Genomic DNA, 26434 nt, shown 5'->3' on the forward strand with positions numbered 1-26434 from the left:
TATGTAGAAGGATCAATTGTTACATGGTTTTGTCTATAGAAACAAAAAGTTTTTCAACAATGAAGATGAAAATTCCAATAGAGACGATAAAAGTTGCAACAATAACAATGTAAAGTTCATGTAAAAGTATTAATTAGTTGAAGAGTTTCAAACCTAAAAAACATAGAAAAATAAATAATCAAATAATAAAATGAATAAATAATCAAAATAAAAACAATGAAAACATATGAAAAGAAAGGAAAAATAAGTAAATAAAAATTTAGAGAATAGAAAAAACACCGACCAAAATAAAAAAACAAATAATAGCTGTGGGCTGTGGCTTCTCCGAAGGTGGATTGGGCTCCTCGAATCATGCAAACCACGGACCAGGCCGGTGGGCCGGTTAATGAAAGAGTCACGGGCCACTTAATATACCACCGCGCGGCAGTTGCGGCGGGCCCCGTCTCTCTCGCTCGCTCTCTTCTCTCTCGTCGCCGCACCCCACCCCCCGCGACGGATCCGTTCGCTCTGGCTCCCGCGACCGAAGGGCGATTTTAGGGTTTCCGCGCGGCAGTTGTGGCCGGCCCGTCGACGCCGCCGCCGGACCGGCGCCCGACCCCTCGACGTATATCCGATGGATCTACCCCTTGTGAATTGGAGATCTGAAAAAGATATGAAAAGAAAACAGTTGCCTAGTTCTAATGATACTATGGATTTCGAAGTCTGTATATTTGTCGTTAACTGTTTTGAGCCTTGCCCAACGAACTCATTGAGTGGAGAATGTCTGCTTCAGTGTTGGAAATATGCTGATAAGTAAGAGGGGTATCACAAGAAGCACGAAGAGGAATGAAAGAACTGATGATCTCACAAGAAGCCCGAAGAAGAACAAAAGAATTTGCAAAAGAGGAGAGACAACTGAGTTATTGATTTCAGGTCTGTTGGTCCTTCCTCTTTTCTGCACTTGGTTCTTACAGCTCTATCTGAGTACTCATAGGTGTGATGTATCATGTTTCTTTAACTAGGCGACTTGCATCAGGACTCTAATCAAGGTGTCTGGAGTGAGCTGAGTGAAGAAGTTGCATCAAAGTTGGCTAAAAGTGTTGTCTCACTTGCTCTGTCCAATGGTGATTATATGTGCTGTTATACTCTTCTTACTTTCCCAAGTATATATTTAAACATCGTTAATTATAATTCATTTAAATTACGATCTTGTGTAGGACACAAGGTGTTATTTGCATGCTCGGGCATAGCTGTACAACGTGTGGAACATGTTACAATGTTTCTGACTTCAGCAAGCTTGTTTAAAGCTTTAAATGATAAAAGAAAAGACCATGATAACTTGGAGGTTGGTGCTGCTAATCATCCTTTACTAATTTTTCTTTTTTACATAAGATAATTGTGATAATTGTTTACTCTTTTCTTGCTTTTTCATTATAGGTTCATGTGCGCCACGAAGACAATGTTGTCACAGGGTTTTTGGGTGAATATGATTTAGATCACAACATTGCTGCTGTCAGTGTTGTGAACTTCCCTGATCTTCACGACGTAGCTTTATATAAGGGGTATAAGGGGGTGAAATTTCCGCCCCATAGTAAGGTAGTAGCTGTAGGCCATGATATCTCTGGCAAATTAATGGCCACAAGTGGGGTTCTGAATGGCGATTCTAGCGGATCTGATGAGAAGCTTACGTTGTCCACTTGTAAAATCTCTAAGGTACACTTGTAAAATCTCTAAGGTCCACTTGAGTATTTTAATCTGTTTCTGTTATTATCTGCAGTAAAGTATATCTCGGAGGCAATAAAATGAAGTTTTTCCTATGCAACTCCTGTCCGATTTCACTTTATTTTGATCCAATGTAACTTGTGTTTCCTGTAACTCCTTTTTTGGTGCTAGGATTGCGATGGCGGGCCACTTTTTGATTTTGATGGGAACTTTGTTGGCATGAACCTTTTTTTGGGTACGGAAAGGACCTTTTTCCTGCATACATTTAGAATTCTTCTATGGTTGAGGCGTTGTACATCCCTTCGAGAGATTCAACTTCCTGCACAGTTAAATTGTTTTAAGGCAGTCAGGTATGTCTTATATATTCCCAATGGGATGCCTACGCTCTCCTATCCCACTTCCCCTCCTGTACGTGATTTAATAAGGCTGGCCATTTTGTTTGCCAAAAAACTTACAGGGCTTATGGGTTTTGCAATAATCTGGATCGTTGGGTGTTCCTTTTGTAACTTTTTTGGCATTTGTAGTTGCTCTGCAGTTTCCAATCTTTTACCCTTAACAACAGCTTGATTCTTTTCCACCTGTACCAAGATATTTGCTGCCCCATTGGCACATGCCACTGCTGCGCTGTGCTAGATTAGCCATATTTCTTGTTTCAATGTTGAAGCCAGTGTATTTGTCTAATTTAATTAAAGAAAGGAATTTTTATTCCAGATTTGATGTGCACTCTAGAATGGATTATGATGTCTCCTGACTCTGGAGATTTTGTATAACATTTGCTCAATTTTCTCTTGTTTTCTTGAAATATTTATATCCGTACAATTCTATTCATGTAGGTGTTGCATATTAATGCGCTGGTTTGATCCATTTTTACTTTTGGGTTAGTACTCATGTTGATGATCTTCCGCAGGGTTGGAGAAAGACTCACAGGTGAGATACCTAACTCTGATGAAGGTGAGCACACAGCGACACCGTAAGACCACTAAATATTTGTTATTATGCAATTCATCTTCATTTGTAATGATATCTATTTGTGAAGTCATCACAAATGGTGCAAATTTAGCTTTTAGCCTTTTACATTTGTACTCTCGTGATAACTATTGAATATTTTACCCTTTTACAGTTGTACTCTCATAGAATTAGTGCTAGTCTGTTAACATTGTTATGCTATTTTCATGGGTATGTTCAAGCAGAATCACTTATAGTGTGGTTTGTTACTCAGGTTGTCATCATATATTAATAATCTTGCGTGCTGATATTATGTACAGAATCTTATGTGAATGTTACTTATCATACCCAATATTAGCATATGTTAGTGCTTATCACTTGACCTCTTGACCTTGTTGCGCTAGTACATAGAGATGTTCTCAACAAGGATCAATTTGGGGATCTAGAATCCTTGGGCTATCCCAAGCCTCCAGAATCTATGTCAAATGGTGAGTCAATGCCTGTAAATATTGTGACTTTTCATGCACTGCACCTTTTTACAGCTCTGTTGTACCACTAACAACTATTGTGCCTTGTATCTTGAACCAGATGGCATGATTTTGGTTAATACTTTTGAAGAACCTTTCGGCGACGTATGTGGCAAAGGTGTCTGGAGTGAACTAAGTGAAACAGCTTCCTCTAACATACAAGAAAATATTGTTGCTCTTGCTTCATTCAATGGTGAGTTTACAGTATTCTGCTGTTTACTATTTCATATTTATATCTGATCATAACTAATTATCAAAATTATGGTTTGCAGGAGAAAAAAGGTTTTCTGCATGCACTGGTTTTTTCATTGAATGGAATGGATGTACGACTATTCTGACTTCAGCGAACTTGATTATAAATCCTGGTTATGAAAACAAGATTGTTGAAAACTTGAGGGTTGGTGCTTCTAATTATTCTGTGATACCTGCTCTTTAATGTACTGCTTATGTCTCAATTGTGTCATTTGCAGATTGAAGTGTTGTGTCCAAACAAACAGCGCGCAGAAGGGACATTACAACATTATAATTTACATTACAATGTTGCTCTAGTCAGTATCAAGGATTTCTGTGCTCGCCAACCAGTAATTATTCAACATCGGTGGTGTGGCTCTTGTGAATTACTAGCTGTAGGGTGTTGCTTCAAGTCCGGCAGATTAATGGCTGCAAGAGGGCGACAGTTTCCCGGGCCGAACACACTTGATTGCAAATATCTTGGATACTCTACATGTCGAATCACTAAGGTACAGCTGTTATTTTTCTTACCTACTTTTACACGGTTGAAGTAAATAGTTGCTTCAGACTATGAGTTAACTACCATACCTGTTTGGCATTACCAATGACAACTTCTCCATGTCACCTGGTTAGGCTGGCATTGGAGGGCCCCTTCTTGATTTTGACGGGAAATTTGTTGGCATGAACTTCTACGATGACGAGGAAGTAGGAACCCCGTACCTATCATGGAGGGAGATTCTCGCCATCCTGGATTATTTTAAGACAAAAGGGTATGTCTAGGTTTCTTTTTGGGTATTCAAGTGCTTGTCACGAAATGTATTCAGGTTTCAAGGACGTGCACTTGGCTGTAAGACTTCTATGAGCAATTTAAGAATCTTATTGAAGCAGGTTCAGTCAAGCATAATTTTGAATTAAATATATTCTTTGGTGTGTTTGATAGGACTGTTTCTGAAGTTGGCCATGATGGTAAGCCATCTCGTGTGCTTGACTGGACTTTGGTTGGAGATCGCAGTGTTTGCCCTAATAGGTTTTCTGATACTTCTCATTGCCACCAGATTTAATGTTTCGCATAAATTTGTGGATCGCATCTCATTGTGGGCAAATTATTGAATGACAGATGGCCTGTGCCCATACCATATTGGTGCCATCCTGACGATCTGGTTAAGCATAAATCTGAAATTCGATCCAGAAGGTGCCACGCCATATATACATGAATGGAGTGAGATAACTGTACACGGAGAAGCCATCATGCCCTTATGTACTCTTTTGAATTGCTATCTCCATATCTTATTAGCTGATGAACCTGTTTGAGTTGACTTGTAACATCAAGAAGTAACCTGTTGCCACGTGTTTGTGAAAACAAAAAATAGGCCGAGGACAAAGATATGCGCGGAACATGTATTTCATTAATTCCTTTTTAATATACAAAGTACATGACTCTGCAAGAGTTTACCTATTCTGTTTTTTTTTGCTTCGATGCTTAATGAAATACCTGACTTGAGAGATTGTGTAGTTCGCTGATTTTCGGGGTCTGGTTAGGCGTGTCTAGTTAATTATATTTGTAGGGCAAGCTTGCAGAAAATCTCCGATTAAGCTGTGTTTTTGGTCATCATCATGTAGACTATCGCTCGTCCATATGCAAAGTATGGCCTAATTATATGTATGGGTGGTTGTCGCTTCACCAAAGCTCGGTCATAACTATACCATCGCCATGTCAGTTTGTGAACGGAAAGTGTTAATGAAGAGGATGACTTTCACCTTGTCGGTGCCTAGTCATATATATGCTTGCCTTCATCATGTGTGGACGGGTGTGTTGCCATCGCCTCGTCGGTGCCCAACAACGAAGTGTCCAATCTCGTAAATTTGGGACATATCGATGAAATGGTGACATTGCCTCGTGGGCACTAGGGCAGAGTTTCGCATAGCCTCGTCAGTACTTGACGTGTGATGATTATGATATGGAAGAGTACACTGCAGTTAGCAGTGTCAATATAATGTTAGAACGATGCTTCCTAGATGGAAATTTTGATAGCATTTTGCTCCTCACGCGTTTACCAGGACGAGGGTGCCTGCCTGATGTAGAATTGATTGTACTCCAACGTGGATAATCGTCCATGCCTCTGTAAGGAACCGTCCAGATAATATTCTAATTAATCATTAAGTTGATCATTTAGGTAATCATGACTACAACGATTAACCAGAATATCACCCCGGTAGTCCCGTCATGTGTTACTTTTAGGATCGGAACACACACATTTACAACCAGCACATCATCACAAGACATAATAAAGGGCGAGCAAATAAATTAAGTTACAAGTCTTTAAGCATATTAAACTTTACAACCAAAAGCATAACTTGAACAAGATTAGAGTAGCTACGCAGTGGAATAAGTTACATAATGACAAAAGATGGGTAGTGTCGTTGCCCGAAGGTGCCACCCCAAAATATCCACACATGAGTAGAATGACACTACTTCTGTTCGTCGCCAACATCAGCGAGCGTAAAGTAGCCAAATACTAAACATTCCTCACGTGAAAAGCAAACAAAGCACGTGAGTACGAAGGTACTCGCAAGACTTAATTAATAGTGGGCAATTATAAATAGCCCGACTTCAAGAAGAATGCAATTTAGATAATTAGCAAGGACTCGGCCACAAGATTAAGTGAATTTTATATACAAGAGCAATTTTGACTCAAGTGTAAGCATCTACACCTAACCATAAACAACCTTCTATCATGAGATTATTACCATGCCATAAATATCACTTGAACCGTATCAACACTTCAACAACATCACCATAAATTTCCCAACATACCATCACAACCACAACCGGAACTCTACAATTGATGCAAATGGACAGAAGCGTGCTCATAACTGAGAGCGCGTCAATTCAAATTGTTTTTACACCCTGCAGGGGGTACTCCATTACCCACACGACTTGAGGACCATACGACTTGCGTGACCACACAGGTCCACACAAGGGGTACTAATGTCAACCTTTTCCAAATAAACCTCAACCGTTTGAACATGCGTCTCAGCATGAGGGGGTCATCTAGAGTTACTCCTAGAGCAAACTAGATACCCCTTCCAAGCCTATTATGCCGACAACACCTAAAACTAGCATACCAAAAGATCACAGCTACATAAAGTATTCGACTCATCCGTCCCATATACAGATACATGGTAAGTACACACAAGTGCTAAAGCCAACAACAACAACAGACGGTGTTTAATCAATTCAAGCGGGCCTATAGCATCCGAGACTCCCTTCTCGAGCCATCCCTACTGCACGCCCGAATCTCGGCTCATCCTCACTCACTTACACCATCCTCTATCATCATTATCTTTGTGATATAATGTAATTCTTAAGCTCGTGAACAATGGCTGAACCACCACTCGACTTCTACCGATGACCTAAGCCATGCTAAATATAACACATTCTTTTTAAGTTAGATCATTATATGACATAAACAACCCATGTTACAAAGGATCAAACGATAAACAATGTTAAAGGAGAGGAATACAACAAATAGGATCTAACCCAAACCCCAACATATGACTCATTGACATGCAAACATACATAATGCATAACTTATCAATTGACACAATATATGATCCAAAGTAATGGGATAAAAATGCATAGATGCTTGCCTTGTTCATCAGCTTCACAAGCAAGGGAAATAACTTCCAGATAGCCCTCGATCACACCCGCGTTATCCTCCGGTCCTTCGCTCACTAAGAAGAATGCATGCAATGATGAGCATGAAAGAGAGATGCTATGCAAATGCTATAAAATTTTAATGGGGATATGTTATTGGGTAATGAACATAATGCAACAACAAACACTCGAATTGCAGCACATATGCTCATGGTATAAATGATTTATTTACGGGCTATAAAAAAGATCGTAACTAAGCTTGATATCAAGATTAAATGAACTTCAATAATTTAAATAGTACTTTCATACAAAAGTATATTTTTCCTAGATAGCACAAGTTATAAGAAGACTAGAAAAATTGGTTTCACCAATTTTGGACTTATAAAGAATTAAGGGTGAATTAATGAAGCTTTAACCTAATTAATTTATCTCAGAAAGTTAATTAATTATTTCATGGCTAGAGATATTTTTAATAGGTAGAGGATGTTATTATAAAGCAAAAAATTATTTTCATAATTTTTCGAGCTACACAGAAGATGATGACCATCATAGCAGCTCAATCGGAGATTGTCCGTGTGACATACGTAATTAATCGGAGGTTTCGTGAAGCCTTGGGAACCAAGAACGACATGATTGCCAGATGACTAGTAGTCAGATGTGTGTGTGGTGTAATGAGATGTAAAAGTGGAAACTTTACTTTATGATTGTAAAAGGAATTAATAAAGATAAGTGTTTCCTTTAAATTATTTTTTCTATTTTGTATACCGGTACATCCGCGCTTTATACTATTCTAAGAGTTGCGAGATCGAGAGCAAGTTTCTCTTGTGCGAAATAAACACGCTATAACATAGGCATGTATAATGATATGGTATTAAGACTCCTTTTAAAGCCGACCACTACATAAGAGTGGTAGGAAGCCAAGACATCAAAAGGAAAGGCGAGCAGTCTTTATTGCAATAGCAAACAGCCTACTTATAGTCCTATTTATACCCTTTCTCGTGAACTTCTACAGATCTGCACGGTTAAGCCCAACTACGGTGGACACGGCACTTGGGCCTAAATGCTAAGTTCAGCTGGGCCTTAATCAGCTAGGCAGCTCCCTAAATGCATGATTGGACTTTAGCACTCGATACATCGCACCTAGGCTTCAACTAGTATATTTATCTAAAAACCTACAAACTAACCAAAATTTGCATTAAGAAGGTTCCGTTCCTAAGTACATATCCACGTGTGATGTGCGATCGAGTTGGCATAAAATTAACTTTTTAGTTCACCGTACATCCTTCGAATAGTTTGTTAAGCAAACCCCCAAAATTGCTTTCCTTGTCAACAAAACACCAATTCCTTTGGTAACCTTTTCTCTTCCTTTTACACTTCACATGACATCAAACTTGCCATATACCAAACATCCAAAAGCACCCAAAGCATGCAGATCCACGCGTTAGTGAGCACATAGAAGGGCACTCTAAAACGGCCTTGTAGATACGTCCATTAACCAATAACCACACCAAGGCAAAAGCACACAAACACACTTGTTACCCCAGCTAGGTACATCCAAATGAAAGGTAATGTGAAGTGTTATCTTACCCAAAGTGACTTTAATTAGACCTTTACAAAACCTTCCAAAAAATCTGTTTTGGAAAGCTCCAAACCATTGCAATGTTTCACTCCTACAAGCATCGAACTTTTCAACTACCAGTACGTGTGTTCTCTTCACACACAAAAGCTCACCTCGCAAATAGTAATGTCCAAAGCTAAACTCAAAAGCCATGCCTGTCTTCTCCTATAAAACCAAAACACAAGAAACGATTAACCAGATCAAACCAGCTATAAAGAATTATCTGTGATCTGTACCGAGATGGCAAAGCTCGTCATCGCCGCGATGCGCCTCGCTGCTCTGGTGGCCTTGGCCGTCAACCAAGGTGAGGCCAAGCGGCAGAGGCTAAGGGACATGTAGTGCCAGCAAGAGATTCAGGAGAGCCCGCTCGACGCGTGCCGGCAGGTCATGGACCGGCAACTAACCGGAGGCATGAACTATGGATTCGCCCCGTGCAGTGGAGCACCGGGATGTGGATGCAGTGCTGCCAGCAGCTCCAGGACGTGAGCCGCGAATGCCGCTGCACCGCCGTCCGCCTCATGGTGAGGGGCTATGAGCAGACCGTGCCACCACTGGAGCCAAGGCATACAAACAGGCAAGGAAATAGATCCCTCTTGTCCTCCTCTCTCTCTTCATTTACTGAACCCACCAACTCCAAAGTGGCGAAGCCATCCCCATCTGTGTCTCTCTCTCATTCACCAACCATGCAAGACCGAGCAATGAGGTCTCTCTTTGTAACAATTTGGATATTCTATTCTCATTATGTCTTTGTTCTTTCCATTGTTGTAGTAGTTTTTTCGGTTGTGCAGTACTATGTTGCTAAATGTTTCGATGTGTTGCAACTTGCAATGGTCTCATTCAAGAACGAACACCACCATAGATTCATGATTAGAATTTTGCTTTATAGGTTAGTGTTGACCGTGGATATTCAAAAATTGTCTCAAGAAACATTTAATAATCTCCATAAGAGTGTGGTGATAGTAATAGAGAGATTAGCACAATGCCAAATGATTTTTGGATCGTGGGCGAATTGGGTGATCGCGTTCAACGCAAGCTCCAATCCCCATAAAAGCTCCCTGATGGAAGCTACAAGGACAAGATGGACTTCCTTCGGAACATGCATTGCGATGAGAGTTTTGACTTGAGGATGGTGTTCGATCGGGTATGCGCCATGGGAGATGAGACACAGATGAAGCTGGAGGACATGGTGAGGACCATCTCTGTGTTCACCGACAAGGACTTTGACCGAGCATATGTGCGCCCGTGGAGGGCTAACTATAAGATCATGTGTGGCAAGTTCAAGGCGGGCTTAAAAAATGTGGTGCCTTAGGTCGTGTTCTGCAACCTGGGGGGCGTGCTCCGTGGCTTTGACGTCATCGAAGGTTCATGTTATGAGATTGAGCAGATTCTCCGATGACTTGATGAAATTGTTCTTGGAGAAGGGTGGAGTGGTGGAGCATGAAGATTGGATGTATGCCGCGATTGCCAGAGAGTAGTACCAAAAGATTGATGTGATTGACTAGGACTGAGGGCGCAAACATTGGCTCTCTTTTGTTATTCACTACTACAGAAAATATCTTCACTGCCGACTCCAAAATCCCCTTTACTGCTGGTTTTGGAACTGGTAGTGAGTAACAGACTCGACTATCACTGCCGGCTCGATGGACCGGCAGTAAAGGGCGTTATCACTGTCGGCTGTATCCTTCGGCCGGCGGTGATTTGTTGGAATCACTGTTGGCCGAAGGTTGGAGCCGGCAATATTTTCCCTCTCCCTCCTCCACGGTTCTCTTTTCTGTCTTCTATGTACTCTCTCTCCTCAATCTCTCCGTCTCTCTCTCAATACATGCATACAATCATACATATATTTACTGTAAATCAATAATAAAAACACCTTCATTAATACTTAGTAATGAACATATATTACAAGTTAGGCATCGACAAACACACAATATTACAAGTCACCCCTTGAAAAGTTAGTTGAGTTGAGCCAGTCCAGTATCCCTCTACCTCTCCCGCGACAAGGATCGCGTCCCTGCACTGACGATTGATGGCGTGAGTACGTCCGGGGACGCCGGGGGGGTCGATGGTGATGGAGCGGAGGACCCGGCAACGCTTGATCGACCGCAGCGTCACCTATGCTCCAGGCTCGTCGGCATATCAAAAACATCAAAGTCTGACGCCTGAACGCCTCTAGATTTTGAGCCTTCGGCCTCCTTCGCAGCATATTGATGTGCCACCCTCTCGTCCTCCTCTTGAACGCGTTTACGGGACACTAATTCTTGCTCTTCCGCAATGCATAGCTCACGGGCTAGCCTCTCATCCTCCTCCTCTTGGGCACGTTTACGAGACGCCGCTTCTTACTCCTCCTTCGCATCATCGTTGGAAGGTCATTGTGTCCAAGAGTCGTCCGACGATACCAATTTCGCATCATACATAGTAATTTATATCATTCATTAATAAATGGAAAAATCTATGATTTACAACTGAATAAGTGCTGGTTCTATGATATACCATCCATTGTGAGGATGACAAGTGGGACCTGGTCCCATATGTCATTGACACATCGGTGGCATATCGTAGAACAGGTAATGTCATTCATTAATATTGTGTGAATTGCGAAAATAGAATACGCTGTCAAGCCTCTTGGTAGCCTTCCTTCTTGCTGCATACTCTCTGCTTGAAGGTAAGGTATCATCTGAAGGTCTCACACGCGTGGATAGCATGATCGGTTTATGAAACTTTCCATTTGAGTTGATAACATGTTCCAATAAGAACCCGGCCATCTGTTCTTGAAGGGCATGTATTTCAGCAGATTGTAACACACTTGTGCGTAGTTTGGAGCGCTGCGTTTGAAGAATCGAAAGAATTAGTCCTTGAACACGTGTAGAAATTGAAAAGAAGGCATCGATATGTTATTTCATACCTCAAGGTCATTGAACCTAACAACGTCTCTGTCCGGGCTGAATGTATGCATGAAAGTAAGAATATAAAACGCGCATAGATTGTTGCCGGGTGGCTATCTCATACACTTCAAGAGAAAATGATTCGTCAGTGGAATGAATTGACCCTTTTTATTCAGTAGGAAATGCAAGACATGAATATGTATTGTGTATCGAAAAGTCGGTTTTTATAGCGTACTCCTTCCTGAATGGAAAGTGGATAACACTATTCTTGCGATATCTTGTGTACACTCTGTACATGAATATGAATACCAATTAAACTTAGATGCAATCATCGAGAAGATTAAATGATCGAGTTAACTTGTTTAGCATGTCGATGAGGTGTTGGTAAGTCGTCTGATCTCTCTTTGCTGAGTCCAACATAATGATCTTGCTCAAGTTTGGGTGGATGACAAAGAGGATCCAATAAAAACTGCAGAATATGTCACCAAAGCAAATTAGTACTAGAATCGAGTTGCCCATAAAATATGAACGCCCTTGCGCGCAAACACTTACTCATAGCTGTAGGGTAAGAGTATAAGTTTCTTGTATTGGTGGTGAACCAGACACTTCAATAAGTAGATCTCGAGTCTGGATTCTTCGTTACAAGTTTCTGGTTCACAAGGCCAGGATCTATGAATCCTACTTTCTTATCTAAATCTTGTTCATATACTTGGAACTCCATTCTACAAAAGAGAGAAGTTAGCTATGCAATTACAAGGTGCAAAATCATATAACGTGAATTATATGCATAAGTCACTTATAGAGTCCATGCTCTGACTATAGCCACATCGAGGGCATCTTACTTGTACAATTAATACAAATGTAAGAATTTCAACCAGAAGAAGTCGTCCCTGTTGAGGAAATATTCCTCTTTGTATCTCACGGGGAATGCCTGAAAACTCTGTCTAGACTGCTCCAAGTACCATTGATCTAATCGACGTATTTGAGTTGTAAGGTTTCTTTCTATATCTAGTTTGACTTTTTTTGGGAGATGACTGAGGAGAGGGAGATCTTTGAGGCGACGACGGCCCGGGGTGTAGTGGAGAATAGAGAGTCTCCGAAGCTGTCCCTGGTGGAAACACTATGTAGATCTTCTCCTACGCGATGAATATATGCTCGTTCTCTCCTATAGTGTTCGCCCCCTCCTCTGCGGGGTAGTCCACCTCAACATAGCAGTACTAGTCAACTGCCTCATCTACTTCGATCGCGGTGTAGCCCTCCAGTACCGGACGTCCGTGTAAATATTTATGGGAGCCACGAGGATAAGCCACGCCGGAAGCCACCTTGATGGTAATGTTCCTAGCACCAATATGTAGTTCAAATGGTGTCCGTGCTGTGATGAGGTCCACGGGATAAGTGATGAGGTCAGCTCCCGAAACTCCTGTGGATGCATAGCTACTCCGACGACCACCGGGCCTAGAGCACACAAACTCAGGAGACGTTGCCAGCCGTTCATGTTCGCTCACAATGGTGCCTTGTTCGCGTATGAGGGCTTGTGCTATTTTTTCTTCTGTATGTTCCCTATCTTTTTTTAGCGCTTGTTCAAGCATTTCCATCATTCTAGCTTGTTCTGCCTCTCGTTCTGCATCTCGCTCTACTTGGGATCTCTTTTGGCTCTTGTAACTGTTGACTTCGCTTGGGAATCCATATTTCCAACCCATCACCCCAACGCCTCGTGTATGACCACCGTGCTCCTTGTTTCCCAGGGCTAAAGTGAGCTCGTCCTTATCCCTGTCTAGCTTGAAAGAGCCTTGTGGAGACTGCTCGTGGGCTTCCGTAAGTTTTTTTACAAGTGTTTGCATCACTTCCTGGTCTTTTGAGGTCGTAAAGTATAAGCTTGCATCAAACGAGTAAGAAGCATCCCTCCTAAGAAGGAAGCGCGTCGATCGATCGCTCCAACCCTCCGTCTCAGGCGTGACACCTCTCTCTCACAGTTGATCTAGCTATTGTTGTTATTGCCGTTCTTTCCTCACGTACCCACGGCTACCGACTTTGTGGGGGTAGAGGTTCTTCTTTGAGTTTGCTTTGTTCACCGCACTCAACTTATGTGCTTCTTCCAATGACTTGTACTCCATAAAGGCTTGCCAATGATCTTTCAGTTGCGGCCACTTACGAAAATCTGACGCTGTACACTTCTGCACATATGTTCTGTTCAGTGTGTCATTCCAGTTCTTAAATAAAAGGCCCATGATTATTAGCGTTTTACGCTTAACTACTTCCATATATGTCCCTTCAGGGAAGTCGTACTTCTCTAATATCTTGTGTCACAAGATGTCGTTCTTGATCGAATCAGGAACCACATGCAGATCACCTCGTTCGCCAGTCCATAATCTGTAGCTGATGGGTATGTGATCTTTAACAGCAATTCCACAGACTAACTTGTGTGGTCCCAGAACTATCTCAGGTGCAATTGGCTCCCCTACTGGATAGACCTCCATGATCACAAATCACCCGGTAGGTATCTTCGAGGGACCTCGAATACGATGCCACACTTGAGATTGCTCATTGTCGTGGTCCTCTAGAGCATCAAGCATCTGCGTAGATGCGAAAAAACTATTAAGAACCTATACGATAATTGCTAGTTTCAACTAAATGTCTCATTCAAAATTATAAATAAACATATTATTTTGGAAAGTTACTGCAATGCTAAATTGAGTCTTAGGTGAATGTCTCACACTTACAGTAGGCAAACGCTTAGTTTCTTTCTCCATTGTTGTTTGTAACCCATTGTTTTCGTATGTTTCCAAACAGGCACTGAGTGGACACGATCATTGTTACCAAACCCTTGATTAGGGGTTTTGTAGGCTAAATATCAAACTTGCCTCTGGAGGCCGATTGATCTCTGGTACTCAATGGATGACTAATGATAATGAAAAGGTCCGAAACTCCACTTGTAAACTTGCCTCACGACCCAATTTGGGATTGGGAATTGGGAAAATGATTCGTGATCCGTGACGACGCCGATATATAACAATCATAAATCCCACAATCTTGGGATAACCTTCGCGGAACTCGGCCGAAACCACCGGGCACGTATTTGCTCTCAGGCAGCCACTCTCTTGGACCCGCGCAAAGGCCCTTGAATATAATCATTGTCGCAGCTCGGTTCTGTAACAACCATGAAACGAGAAGGATCATACATAAGCATCCTACCTAATCATTTGCAGCTCGGGAAAGTGAAATCTCCTTGTCATCTCCGGCCAGCACATGGCTCCGAATCCGTGTATAAATCAAGACAAGTACCCCAAGCCACATGCACTGCTCTTTCAGTTTATTCAGTCCTGTGCAGCCTGCAGTCAGAGGGGCCGGGCTACTCCTGGCTGCGGTAGTTTAGCGGACAGCTCAACCGGCAGCTCAGCTCGCTCACCAGTTCAGTTCCATGTTTTTTTGTCGAGTTGCCCCCATGTGGCCGTGAATCATGAAGCAAACTGTTGTCTGCTTGCCTCCACCTAATACGGATTCAAATATAGCTCGTCAATTGCAAGTTTTTTGCTCTTGTCAGGACGGCTGATAGTTGATAATCTCGTATGCAACTGTTGTAGCGAACATGCCCTTCTAAAATTTGTAGCGGAATATCCTAGCGTGTGTCAGTATATGATTTTGATGATTAATAATAATATAGTCAATAGAACTAACATGTTTGTCAGTATATAGTTTAGTAGGTCTCATGGATACAATACATGAAGAAATAATCGTAACTGGAATAAAGTTTAGTTAAATTAGAAAAATTTTAGGAAGATTTGCTTCATCAGATAGTCTGATGCAGAGAAGTTTGTACTCACCGGAATATTTGTGCAGCACAAGCACATTTTGGGGTAGAAGGAGATTCAACCCACCGGATTATCTAGTATAGGTGCAAGAGAATCACTATAGCATTTTGTATAGAGGCATTTTCAAATGCTGAAGAGTGAAGAACAATGGACTAGATAGTCCAGTGATCATATTGTGTACACCGGGGCCCTATCACCAGAGCAATTCTTGCAGGGAAGATGTCAGCTGTTAAAATTGAAGCTTAACTCACTGGATGTTCCGGTGTGAAGAGGAAATGTACCGGAGGCTTGCACCAGAATATTTTATATAGAGAAGAAGTGGCGTAGTTTGGCTGAAGTTAACTCACGAGAAGGTCCGGTGATGAAGTTGAAGAATCCACCGGAATATCTGGTGATCATGATGACTTTGAGTGGAATCCAACGGCTAGTTTTTGATGTTGTACTCACCGGATTGTCCGGTGATTATACTACTGTTGTTACTGGGCAATTCGGTGTACTACTGTTGTCACCGGGCAATTCGGTGTAAACAGCTTTTCTGAGCCGTTGGGTTAGCAGCTAGTGCGCAGGTTTGATGCTACATATACCCTCCACTTAGTCATTTAAAGGTGTGGCTGTCCAGTGAAACCCATATACATTTGAGAAGACATTCAAGCCACTAAAATACTTAAAGTGATCATTTAAAGTAATTAAGCACAAAATTAGAGAGTGTTTAGTGCTTATAAGCCAAGAGAGAGTGTTGCTAGGTGATAGCTGCCTAGAGAGTAGATCTAGAAGTGATCCTAGTTTATACCTAGTGTACGTCGGTGCCTTGGAGTCTTGGTGACTCGCTGACATCTTGAGCCGGAGTTGCTCAAACTTGTTGATCCATCGATTTGGTGTGGAGCGGTGGCAAGTTGTTTGTACGGAGACGTGGAGGCTCTTGCCTTGGTGACTCAAGCTCCGAAATAAAGATGACGACAAGTGATCGGGAGAGATGCTAGTAGTGAGACATTGTCTTTGTGTCTTAGTGGCTCATCCGGGTTGATACCTTGTCTTTGTGACTTGGTGGCTCAAGACCTGTGACTGAAAGAGTCTTGACGATCGAGATCATATACTTGGTAAAGCTCTAACATGGATTAGAAGTGATATTTATAATATCGATACCATGAGAGAAAAATCTATTATGCTAAGTTTACTTTCTCTACCGTCTTTACATTTTCGCATTTTTATTATTGCAATATATCTTTGTGTATTTATTTTTCTAAGTAGTTTGTTAGAATTGATTATAGATTGTAAACCTTTTGAACGTTAGACCCACTAAATAAATCTAAAGTATATTTAGATAGAATTTAACAAACATTTATCTTACGAAGTTTTTAAAATCATTGTCTTTTAAGCGTGCTAATTCATTTTCCTCTCAGCACATCACCTATCCTCATAACTGTGTGCCTGTGACAACGCCGATTCACCTCATGACAGATGTGTTGATCGGCGCCCAATAATTGGGAGCTCATTGGCTCGGCTTGCAGGTAGCCGCCCTGGTTGCAGTTGCACATGCTTCAGAATATCAGATGCTCACCGCGACCTGCTTCTGCTTGCTTGTGTTCGTAGTACATGTTCGTCTTGTTGATTGCCGTGCGCTTGCTGATGCTTTTAAGTATAAATTTGAGCTGGCACTAGCGTTATGCTCTGATGATTGTGTGTGGTCAGTCTCCAGTTCATGTCTATATGCAAGCATGTCTCACAATATGAACTTTGTGTGACAGATCCTCCCCGCTTTTCTCTTCTATGTAAGACGTTATCTTCGTCGTATACATCCTTTGCGGGTTGGCCATATATAGCGCAATCTTACTGTAACGCTCTTGAAGATACCGTTGTGTTTCACGAGTGACTCCCTACATAATTGCCACTAACGGCAGTGACCTATTCTCCTTCATCATCCAATTGTAAACCTCGGCGAGGTTAGTTGTCACAATTCCATAATATGAACCATCAGTATCCACAATAAGTGTTCATTTCTCCAATAGTTCGTGTCTGATCCAGTCGGAGGAATACTAACTCTCTTTCCACCCTTCCTCCTCCTAGTCACACTCTGCGGCTCAAGTGGTAAAGGCTCTAGGCCCTCGTGCTCCTCCTCCCTTGGTACAATTGGCTTCTTCAAAACTTTGTCCATATGCTTTCCAGTTAGTTTATCCAGTTCTTCCCAAAGTGCATCAAACTTCCTCCTTTGGTTCTATTTGTATAGCTTCTTAAAAAGATCCATTAGCACTTGTTCCTGAATTGTTTGTAGAAGTTTGCTCTGAGATACCGTATGCACCAATGGCTATGAAAATCTGGCCATAGCAATACCTTACCCGCACCACTCTGTAATGTGTTGATTGTATTCAACAAGTCTGTATGACGATTGTGGAGTACGCACATGTTAGGCCTGTTACTAACAACACCTCTCTTAACCCACTGCAAGAACAACAACCAACTATCTGTACATTCACATTCGATGAATGCAAAAGTCAAAGGCACAACCTGGTTCTCACCATCTACATCGATAGCTGTGAGTATCTGCCCCTTGTATTTGCCTATGAGAAATGTTCCGTCCACGCACATTACCGGCCGACAATGTCGGAATACCTCGATCATATAGCGAACGATCAGAACGCCTGCTGAAGGACTCGATCTCCATCCTGATTGATAAAATCATAAATACCAATACAGGTGTCTGGGTTCCTGCCCCGAATAACCTCTAGCAATGAATGCAAGTTGTGCTATGAGTCCTTATAAGTGCCAAACCTCTTCTCTAACACCTTCGATTTCACTATTCATACCATGTTATATGAAATCTCGTACCCAAATTTGGTATTGATAGCATGCATAATTCCAAAAAGAGACATACTAGTCTTCTTCACTATCTCTGGATCCATCACATTTGCAACAAAATCAACGCTCATGTTCCTATGCACTCGCAAAGGTCAGTTCAAGTTGCAAGTATGTGGCTCAATAATAGACGCTAACCATATTGTGTCACACCTTGGCAACAATCCATGAACTCGCCAAGTGCAACTTTCAGCTAAATATTTGATATTGTATATCCGATGATTAGATATTACCACCTTGAACTCCCTCACCTCCGAGAAATACCATCTCTTCATTTCATGCTGCAGATGGACCTTGTAATGAAACATCTGGCCTTTGGTCACCACAATAGAATCATACTTCTATGCCGACTCATGTCCATCGTTCACCATCAACTTCTCCAAAGCAAAATTCGACCATTCTTTCCGGATTCTTGCATCTAAGTCCACAAATGTGCAGAACTCATCGTTATCTACCTCCATCTGGTCCACTAATGCCTCGTCCTAGTCTCCCTGATTAGCACACATCGTGACCTGATTTTCTTCCTTGTCGTTATGTTCTTCTCTTGCAGTCTATATTTCAACTGGTGCACTAGTCTGCAGGGGTACCTCCAGAACCACACTCTTCTGCATCTCCTTATTGATAACATTTTCTCCAATAACTTCTATAGTGCTAGGTCCAACTTCTGTAGACCCAACATTGCTCGCTTCTACAAGGATACAGTGGGAAAACTCCATCTCAACTAGAGTAACATAAATTGTTGTCATTGCTTCGAACATGTAACCTCCAAGAGCTCCCACTGCCAGCCGGTTTCTCGACGTCTAGGAATCAGAACCTTCACCGTCAACCGCTGATGTACCAGAATGAGTTGCAGCAGATTATACAGCCAACCAAACAGTTGGGACCGCTGAATCTCTCTCAGACTATGCAATTCTATGTCCACATACTGAAAGTTACTCAGATCTACCCCACTGTCACAATGCATTACATATCAAGGGCCGTAAAAAACACTGAACCCAACTACGGTCGACATTCCTGATTCAACAACCATACTATACTCCATCAGGTTAAATAATTATAATCAACATACAATAGTTATGACCATAAATTTTATTCAACCTCATCACTTGTATTCTACATAACCAAAAAATATCATCTCTAACATACTCTTTCTGTTTATACTATATCACTCTAAATGTATTGCTGCCAAAAATAATTACCCCATTCATAACAATTCGACTTCAAACTAATAAAGATTGAAAAATTACAAACTATGTATGCTCTATGCTAAATTATCTATTATACACGTATCTCAATTTTTCTATTATAAATTCTAAATGAATCATATTTTCCCCCTTCCACTCTAAATACAATACTACGAAAATCCACAATAATTCAAATACATAATTCCTACATCGACAAAAAATATGTACGTCTAATAATATCAAATTTTCAAATCATATCAAGTAAAATATTTTAACTCTACATTACCTAAATATTTGAACTTTTCCAACTACTCTACATTTCCTAACTAACTATACTATATTTTCTATATATATATAGCTAATTTCCTAATACTCTACTCTAAATTTCATATCCTTATTCTCCTAAATTATCTACTCTACTCAACATTTCTCTAACTATTTTCCTACTATTTTCTAAGTATTTTAGCATTAAATTATCTAAATATTCAAACTTTTCTAAATACTCTACATTGCTAAACTACCTCAAACTATTCTAACCTAAATTTTCAAACTATACTAAATTTTCTACTAAATATACGAATTCTTCTAACTATTGCAAATTTATGAACTAGATCTACTCTACTCTAATTTTCCTATCCTAACATTTCTAATTTTTCTACTCTATTCTAGATTTTTTAAAATCTATTCTAACTATTGTATACTAATTTCCCCTACTCTATTCTAACTACTCTAAATTTTTCTAATTTTTTAATTATTCCTAATTTTCTAACTACATCTACTTTCTAAATACTCCTAAATTTCTAACTAATTCTAACTATTTCAAAAAAAGAAAAAACCCTTACGGACCCTCTACTCCCCACTGCTCGTAGCCCGAAGCCACGTGACGGCTGCCGTTTCCTGCCGGACGCCTCCACCTGCCGCCACCCACGCCACTCGCTCGCTCGTCGTCGCCCGTTCATTGCCACCCACGATGTGTATGGTCGCACGTGGGAGAGGAATCGGTAGCCATGGATTATATAAAGGTCTGTCGGCACGCGAAATACCTAACGTGGCACATGTCGACATTCCGCATGTCGACAGGTCATGACGCGTCATCTGTCGGCACACGGAATGCCGATAGGCCAGTTGCTGTACGAACATCCTTTATGGCACACCCCTTTAGCTGGGCTCACAAACTGTCGGTATTCTATGTGCCGACAGGCTCCGAGCCTAGTGTCACGTAAACTGTCGGCATACGGAATAACAACAGGTACATTCCGCGTACCGACAGTTAACTATTTCTATTTTTTTAATTTAACTATTATTTTTATAATTTTCTAATAAAATAATATTATTAAAAAAAATCTTCTTTAGTCTGTCTACATTGTACTATTGTGTGCTGTGGCCGCTGTACCTGCTACAGAAGAGATTCCGCAAAGCGCATGCAAGAACAACTCATTCGGCCATGCACCAGCCTGCCACATGCGGGTGTAGGCCCCGGTCCCGGCGCTATAAATCTCGCCCTGTTTCTTGGCCTCCAATCCAGCAGCAGCACACGATTCCTTCTTCCTGATCATCATCTAGCTTAGCCTAGCCAGGGAGAAGCAAGCAAGCTTCTGTTCTGCGGAGATGGCGTCCAGGGCGGCTCTCTTGGTGCTGCTGCTCGCGGCGTTCGCGTCGGCGTCGGCGTCGGCGTCGGCGCAGCTGGACGATAAGTTCTACAGCCAGTCGTGCCCCAGCGTGGAGGACGTCGTCCGGAAGGAGATGGTGCGCGCGCTCTCCGTCGCGCCCAGCCTCGCCGGGCCGCTCCTCAGGATGCACTTCCACGACTGCTTCGTCAGGGTACGTGGAACGTGCATATATACATAGCCTGTCGCATGGCGGCGAGGCGGCATTGGCAGAGACCTGAGAGCTTGGCCGCCTGCACTGGCCTGGCGAGTGAAACGGCGCGCGTGTTAACCCGTTGCATGATCATGGGTGCAGGGGTGCGACGGCTCCGTTCTCCTGGACTCCATCGGTAACAACACGGCGGAGAAGGACGCGAAGCCGAACCTGACGCTACGCGGTTTCAGCTTCATCGAGAGGGTCAAGGCCGCGGTGGAGGCGGCGTGCCCCGACACCGTCTCCTGCGCGGACGTGCTCGCTCTCATGGCCAGGGACGCCGTGTGGCTGGTGAGCACTGTTAGAATATAATAATTTGTTGGTGTTAGTATTTCTTCTTTTGTATTTTGAGTTAAATACATGTTGTCTTACTCGTATTAAGGATATGCAAGTAAATATAGAACTGAGACGTGAGACATGATATGTGTTAGGACGTTGTGACTTTCATGTCTCACGTTAGCAGCGTAAGTTACGAAGTATAGGTTGTATTTAATGGTAGGTTTGTAAGAGTTTATAAATAAGAGAGAGAAAATCGAGAAGTCGGTGTGGTTAAGCGGCAAAAAATCCCTCTCATATTCAAGTGTTTCTATATTTTTACGAGCAGTGATCGCTGACACTAGTAATGATCGTGTAAGTGATCGGATGGTTATGAGTAGTCGTGGGAGTGGTTAGAGAGTGCGCTCCGCAAAGATGGAGGGCCAACAAGCACCACGCGAATATCTCGAGTTCGCACTTCACAGTACATGTTTGAAGCAAAAATTCTCAAGACCACCCGCTATTTTGCAGAGCAAGGGTCCGTTCTGGGCAGTTCCTCTCGGCCGGCGAGATGGCAGGGTGTCCATCTCTAACGAGACCGACCAGCTGCCGCCGCCCACCGCCAACTTCACCGAGCTGACCCAGCTCTTCGGAGCCAAGAACCTTGACATCAAGGACCTCGTCGTCCTATCAGGTAACCAAAACCATTCCTTCCTGCCTGAACAATTAACAGTAACATTAGCTAGCCTACATTGCAATGCACAAATCTTCAGCTCAGCTCAGTCCAGTAATGGCAGTGTCGCGGTGATCCTATATCTGATACACTGTTGTTTGGTCCTACGCACGAACGATCAGCCGGGCACACCATCGGGACGTCGCACTGCTTCTCCTTCTCGGACCGCCTCTACAACTTCACCGGCATGGACAACGTCCACGACATCGACCCAACCCTCGACTTGCAGTACATGTCCCGGCTAAGGAGCAAGTGCAAGAGCCTGGACGACAACACGACGCTGGTGGAGATGGACCCGGGGAGCTTCAAGACCTTCGACCTGAGCTACTACACGCTGGTGGCCAAGCGGAGGGGCCTCTTCCACTCCGATGGCGCGCTGCTCACGGACGCGTTCACCCGCGCCTATGTGCTGCGCCACGCCGGCGGCGCCTACAAGGAGGAGTTCTTCGCCGACTTCGCCGCGTCCATTGTCAAGATGGGCAGCGTGGACGTGCTCACCGGCACCCAGGGCGAGATCAGGAAGAAGTGCAGCGTCGTGAATTAACCTGAGAACGAAGATCCAGACCGTATGTGATGTGCATCTAGCGTCATTACTGGTTCAGACTTTTGATTTGACATGTACGGATTTTATCAGTTTTTTTCCCTGTATCTACTGTGTTGATTGATTATTTTGTTACAACCGTGTAAAGTTCCCTTCTATCCAGGATCTCATGATTTTTTTAAGATAAAAGGATATATCCCTGTCCCGTTTTTGTTGAAAACAACAAGTACAAGTCTTTTACATATTGAGGTTATCAGTTATCTAAAAGCATACGAAGGTAGTTACTAAGTACAAGTTAGAAAGAAGAAGCACAAGCTATACTATTACATGAACATGACATTCGAGATATTGTTTGAAGATGGATGAAAGTTTTTCGCCTAAAGCAGCACCCTTGCTAAGATTTGTTCAAGCTTCTTCTTATCATTCGTTTTTAAAAGGAGCTTTCACTTCTGTAAGTAAGATATACCAATATAAACAATATCAATAGACTGATTAGGGAAAAAATTTGGATAGCTATCTTGTTCCATAGCCCAACCTAAACCTGTAAACAAGAAAAGGCATAATTTGTAATGGACACCAAAGATATATGCGATCCAATCCTGCAGCAAATTGTCAACAGAATTGGGCTGACCCTCCCAGCCAAACACTTCTGATACAATGCTCCATACAAATCACGTCAACACACAATTGAAAAAGATGTGATTAACTATTTTAGTATAGCCACACAAAATACAATACTCGCTCCCTTGCTAGTGTCTCTTTTCCAATTGATGACCAGACTAAATTTTGTTTTGAAACAATTGCCAGAGGAAGATCCTTATTTTCAATGATAAACGACACCTCCAAAGCTTGTCAGCTACCCTATGTTCAATATCACCAGAAGCAAGGAAGTTATATAAGGATTTGGTAGTGAACATCTTAGAGGGAGACAAATCCCATTCAACACCATCTATCTCACTCGTGAGAATGGACCTCCTGTAGTAAATCTTGCAATAAATTCCATTCCTGCATCTCCAGATCTCCAAAACTCCTTCCATATTCTAGCCGTTCTCTGCACAATCTGCCACCATAGCAATAGGGTTGGAACATATAACATAAATCCTAAGAAATTAAATCCTAACAATGTTGTAGAATATGAGGCAGTCCTCCTCGGCCTTCGTAAGGCACGAGCCCTCGACGTCCGAAGGCTGCTAGTTAAGACAGATTCCCAGATAGTCGCAGGCTAAGTTGACAAAACTTTTCAGGCAAAGGAGCTAGAACTGGCTAAGTATAGGGCAGCCGTGCGAAGCATAGAAAATATTTATTGGGTTTCACTATTAAGAGCATCTCAAGAAACAATAATTCAGAAGCCGATGACCTCGCAAAAGCTACGGCAGAACAACTGCAATGCCTCCAGACATCTTCTATCAGAATTTGGATATACCAGCGGCCGAAGCCTCGCAGCAGGTAGCCTATCATGTCAACATAGTTGAGAGAGAAGATTGGCGATCTTCCATAATGGCCTACCTTCGAGGTCATTACAAACTCGAAGACCAGGTAGAGGCAAAGCGTCTAGAGCAAAGAGCCAGAAACTACAAAATTATAGGAGCAGATTTGTACAAGATGGGAGTTTGTGCACTGATGCTTCGGTGCATATCCCAACCAGAAGGGCATAGCTTGCTCAGAGAAATACGCAAAGGGTTGTGTGGCTCGCACATCGGCACTTGAGCACTTGTCAGAAAAACATTTAGATAAGGATTTTATTGGCTAAAGGTCATCTCCGATGTAGAGGCCACACTCCGAAGCTGTGCAAATTACCAATACATGGCCAAGACCTATAACATGCCTTCGTCAGTGATACAACTCATCCCGCCGATTTGGCCCTTCACTCGGTGGGGGGTTGACATCATAGGATAGTTGCTAGAAACTCTGGGAAACCTTCGCTATGCTGTGGTGGTAGTTGAGTACTTCTCCAAATGGGTGGAGGCAGTTCCATTTGCGAAAATCATGTCAAGAAATGTCCAAAAGTTTTTGAGGCAAAACATCATATGTCGCTTCGGCGTTCCACACGAAGTACCAATCAACAATGGAACCTAGTTTGATAGTGAATGCTTCAAGTAGTTCTGCAAAGACATTGGTATCAAGATTCGTTTTGCCTCAGTATACCATCCTCAGTCGAATGGAGCCATGGAGAGGGCGAATGGCAACATCTTGGCTGACATGGCAAGGCAGTTGCAAGATCTCCCAAAGGGAAAGTGGATCGAGGAGTTGCCGAATGTACTATAGTCAATCAGGACAATGACAACCATGCAACAGGATTCACGCCATTTCACTTTTTCTTTAGTGAAGAAGCTATGACTCCAGAAGAATGTAAAAACAAATCATTTCGTGTCACAGCTGAGGAAGCTCTGAGCGAAGAGCTAGTATCAAAAGATGCACAGGAAGAAATGAGAGTGCAGGATGTTAAAATCTGTTGAAGTACCAAGAGGAAATAAAAAGGTGAAGAGATAAGCTGGTGTCTCCGAAGGAGTTCAATCCGGGGGACCTTGTGCTCTGAAGGCTCCCTAACACTTCGACTATGGGAAAGTTACAAAGCAAGTGGGATGGACCTTTACTGGTAAAATATTCAAAGAGGCTTGGGTCATATTACTTGGCTACTCTCAAAGGAGAAGAGCTTCCGCACACTTGGAATGCTGACAACCTTCGCAAAAATTATGTGTAAACGAAGACGTTAGAAGAGGGGCTTCATATTAATGGTTGAAGAACATGTAGAAAATTTACATTTATGCAATTTTAAATTCCGCATTTCAATTCAAGCATTGTACATGTGATGTACTTTTTTCCTCCCAGGGGAATCCCGTTTCAGGGCATGAGGTTTTTAACGAGGTATCCACCTTTTGTAAACCCTCATGATTATACGAAATTACCCTCAAGAAATCATGTGCTTCGATGGAGTTTAGGCATGCTTCATCATCGAAGTCATGCAAACCTTCGCTTGAAGGATGAACACCAATCGACAAAATAAGGCAGGCCGAGCCTAGCCATAAAAAGTCGAGGTAAGGAATGTCAAAGTGTACCTGGCACCTTATCCTTCAACTTAAGGACAGGTACACACCCGCATCAGAAGGCCGAAACACTAACCCTTCGACTGTACCCTATGTGCATCTATTTCACACAACCACAAAAGACGGGGACTAAGAGTGCCTGCCCCCGCACCGAAGGTAGCTCACCATTCGAATTACATAAAGACGAAGTGTCTTCCCCCACACCAAAGGCCATTCGCCCTTCAAATCATAAATGAGACAGATGCTAAGAGTGTCAGCACCACACCGAAGTCTAAACAGACATTCGGGAAGGAAAAACCGAAGTGTTGCCAGACCTTAAAATAAAGGCTGCACATCTCTCGGCGCGGGCTAAGAGTGCATTTCCTCACTCCGAATACTAAATCAATTCTTCGGATCCTAAATAAGATAGATGCTAAGAGTGTCAGCCCCGCACCGAAGTCAGAACAGATACTCAAAATGAAAAAGTCAAAGTGTTGCTAACCCACCATAGGCAATGCACCTTCGCATAAAAAGTCGAGGTGTTGGTCGCCCTCACCAGGCAATACACACCCTTAGAAAGAGTAAAGCACATTAAAATGATTACTCTCTATATGCAT

At 42.4% G+C, this 26434-nt stretch overlaps 2 protein-coding genes across 5 annotated transcripts; both read left to right on the forward strand.

The window, feature by feature from the left end:
- Window positions 1–441: 441 nt before the first annotated feature.
- On the forward strand, window positions 442–4860 carry LOC133929158 (uncharacterized). 4 transcript variants are annotated; one of them, XM_062375799.1, is made up of 14 exons: window positions 442–604; window positions 773–912; window positions 1002–1103; window positions 1197–1324; window positions 1417–1692; window positions 1873–2051; window positions 2609–2652; window positions 3051–3134; window positions 3235–3366; window positions 3446–3570; window positions 3644–3913; window positions 4038–4174; window positions 4345–4431; window positions 4522–4860. In XM_062375799.1, the coding sequence occupies exons 2-14, from the start codon at window positions 783–785 to the stop codon at window positions 4616–4618; spliced, it is 1791 nt and encodes a 596-aa protein (XP_062231783.1). In that variant the 5' UTR covers window positions 442–604; window positions 773–782; the 3' UTR covers window positions 4619–4860. The 4 variants fall into 4 exon arrangements, with proteins under 4 accessions (XP_062231783.1, XP_062231785.1, XP_062231787.1 ...); XM_062375800.1 differs by lacking the exon at window positions 442–604 and having other exon boundaries at window positions 774–912; window positions 1016–1103; XM_062375801.1 differs by lacking the exons at window positions 4345–4431; window positions 4522–4860 and having other exon boundaries at window positions 442–912; window positions 4010–4154.
- Window positions 4861–20941: 16081 nt separating this feature from the next.
- LOC133929851 (peroxidase 1-like) lies at window positions 20942–22983 on the forward strand. Its single transcript, XM_062376610.1, has 4 exons — window positions 20942–21226; window positions 21368–21556; window positions 22052–22214; window positions 22376–22983. The coding sequence occupies exons 1-4, from the start codon at window positions 21014–21016 to the stop codon at window positions 22795–22797; spliced, it is 987 nt and encodes a 328-aa protein (XP_062232594.1). The 5' UTR covers window positions 20942–21013; the 3' UTR covers window positions 22798–22983.
- Window positions 22984–26434: the final 3451 nt, after the last annotated feature.

This window comes from Phragmites australis, chromosome 9 (genome assembly GCF_958298935.1).
Source record: "Phragmites australis chromosome 9, lpPhrAust1.1, whole genome shotgun sequence".
Classification (NCBI taxonomy): domain Eukaryota; kingdom Viridiplantae; phylum Streptophyta; class Magnoliopsida; order Poales; family Poaceae; genus Phragmites; species Phragmites australis.

Bases quoted from the DNA above. Each gene is read 5' to 3' on its own strand.
- LOC133929158 (XM_062375799.1), top strand. From the start codon at position 783: ATGCTGATAAGTAAGAGGGGTATCACAAGAAGCACGAAGAGGAATGAA. The intron at 913-1,001 runs GTCTGTTGGTCC...TTCTTTAACTAG, and splicing joins AACTGAGTTATTGATTTCAG to GCGACTTGCATCAGGACTCT. The intron at 3,367-3,445 runs GTGAGTTTACAG...TATGGTTTGCAG, and splicing joins TGCTCTTGCTTCATTCAATG to GAGAAAAAAGGTTTTCTGCA.
- LOC133929851 (XM_062376610.1), top strand. From the start codon at position 21,014: ATGGCGTCCAGGGCGGCTCTCTTGGTGCTGCTGCTCGCGGCGTTCGCG. The intron at 21,557-22,051 runs GTGAGCACTGTT...GCTATTTTGCAG, and splicing joins CCAGGGACGCCGTGTGGCTG to AGCAAGGGTCCGTTCTGGGC. The intron at 22,215-22,375 runs GTAACCAAAACC...ACGAACGATCAG, and splicing joins GGACCTCGTCGTCCTATCAG to CCGGGCACACCATCGGGACG.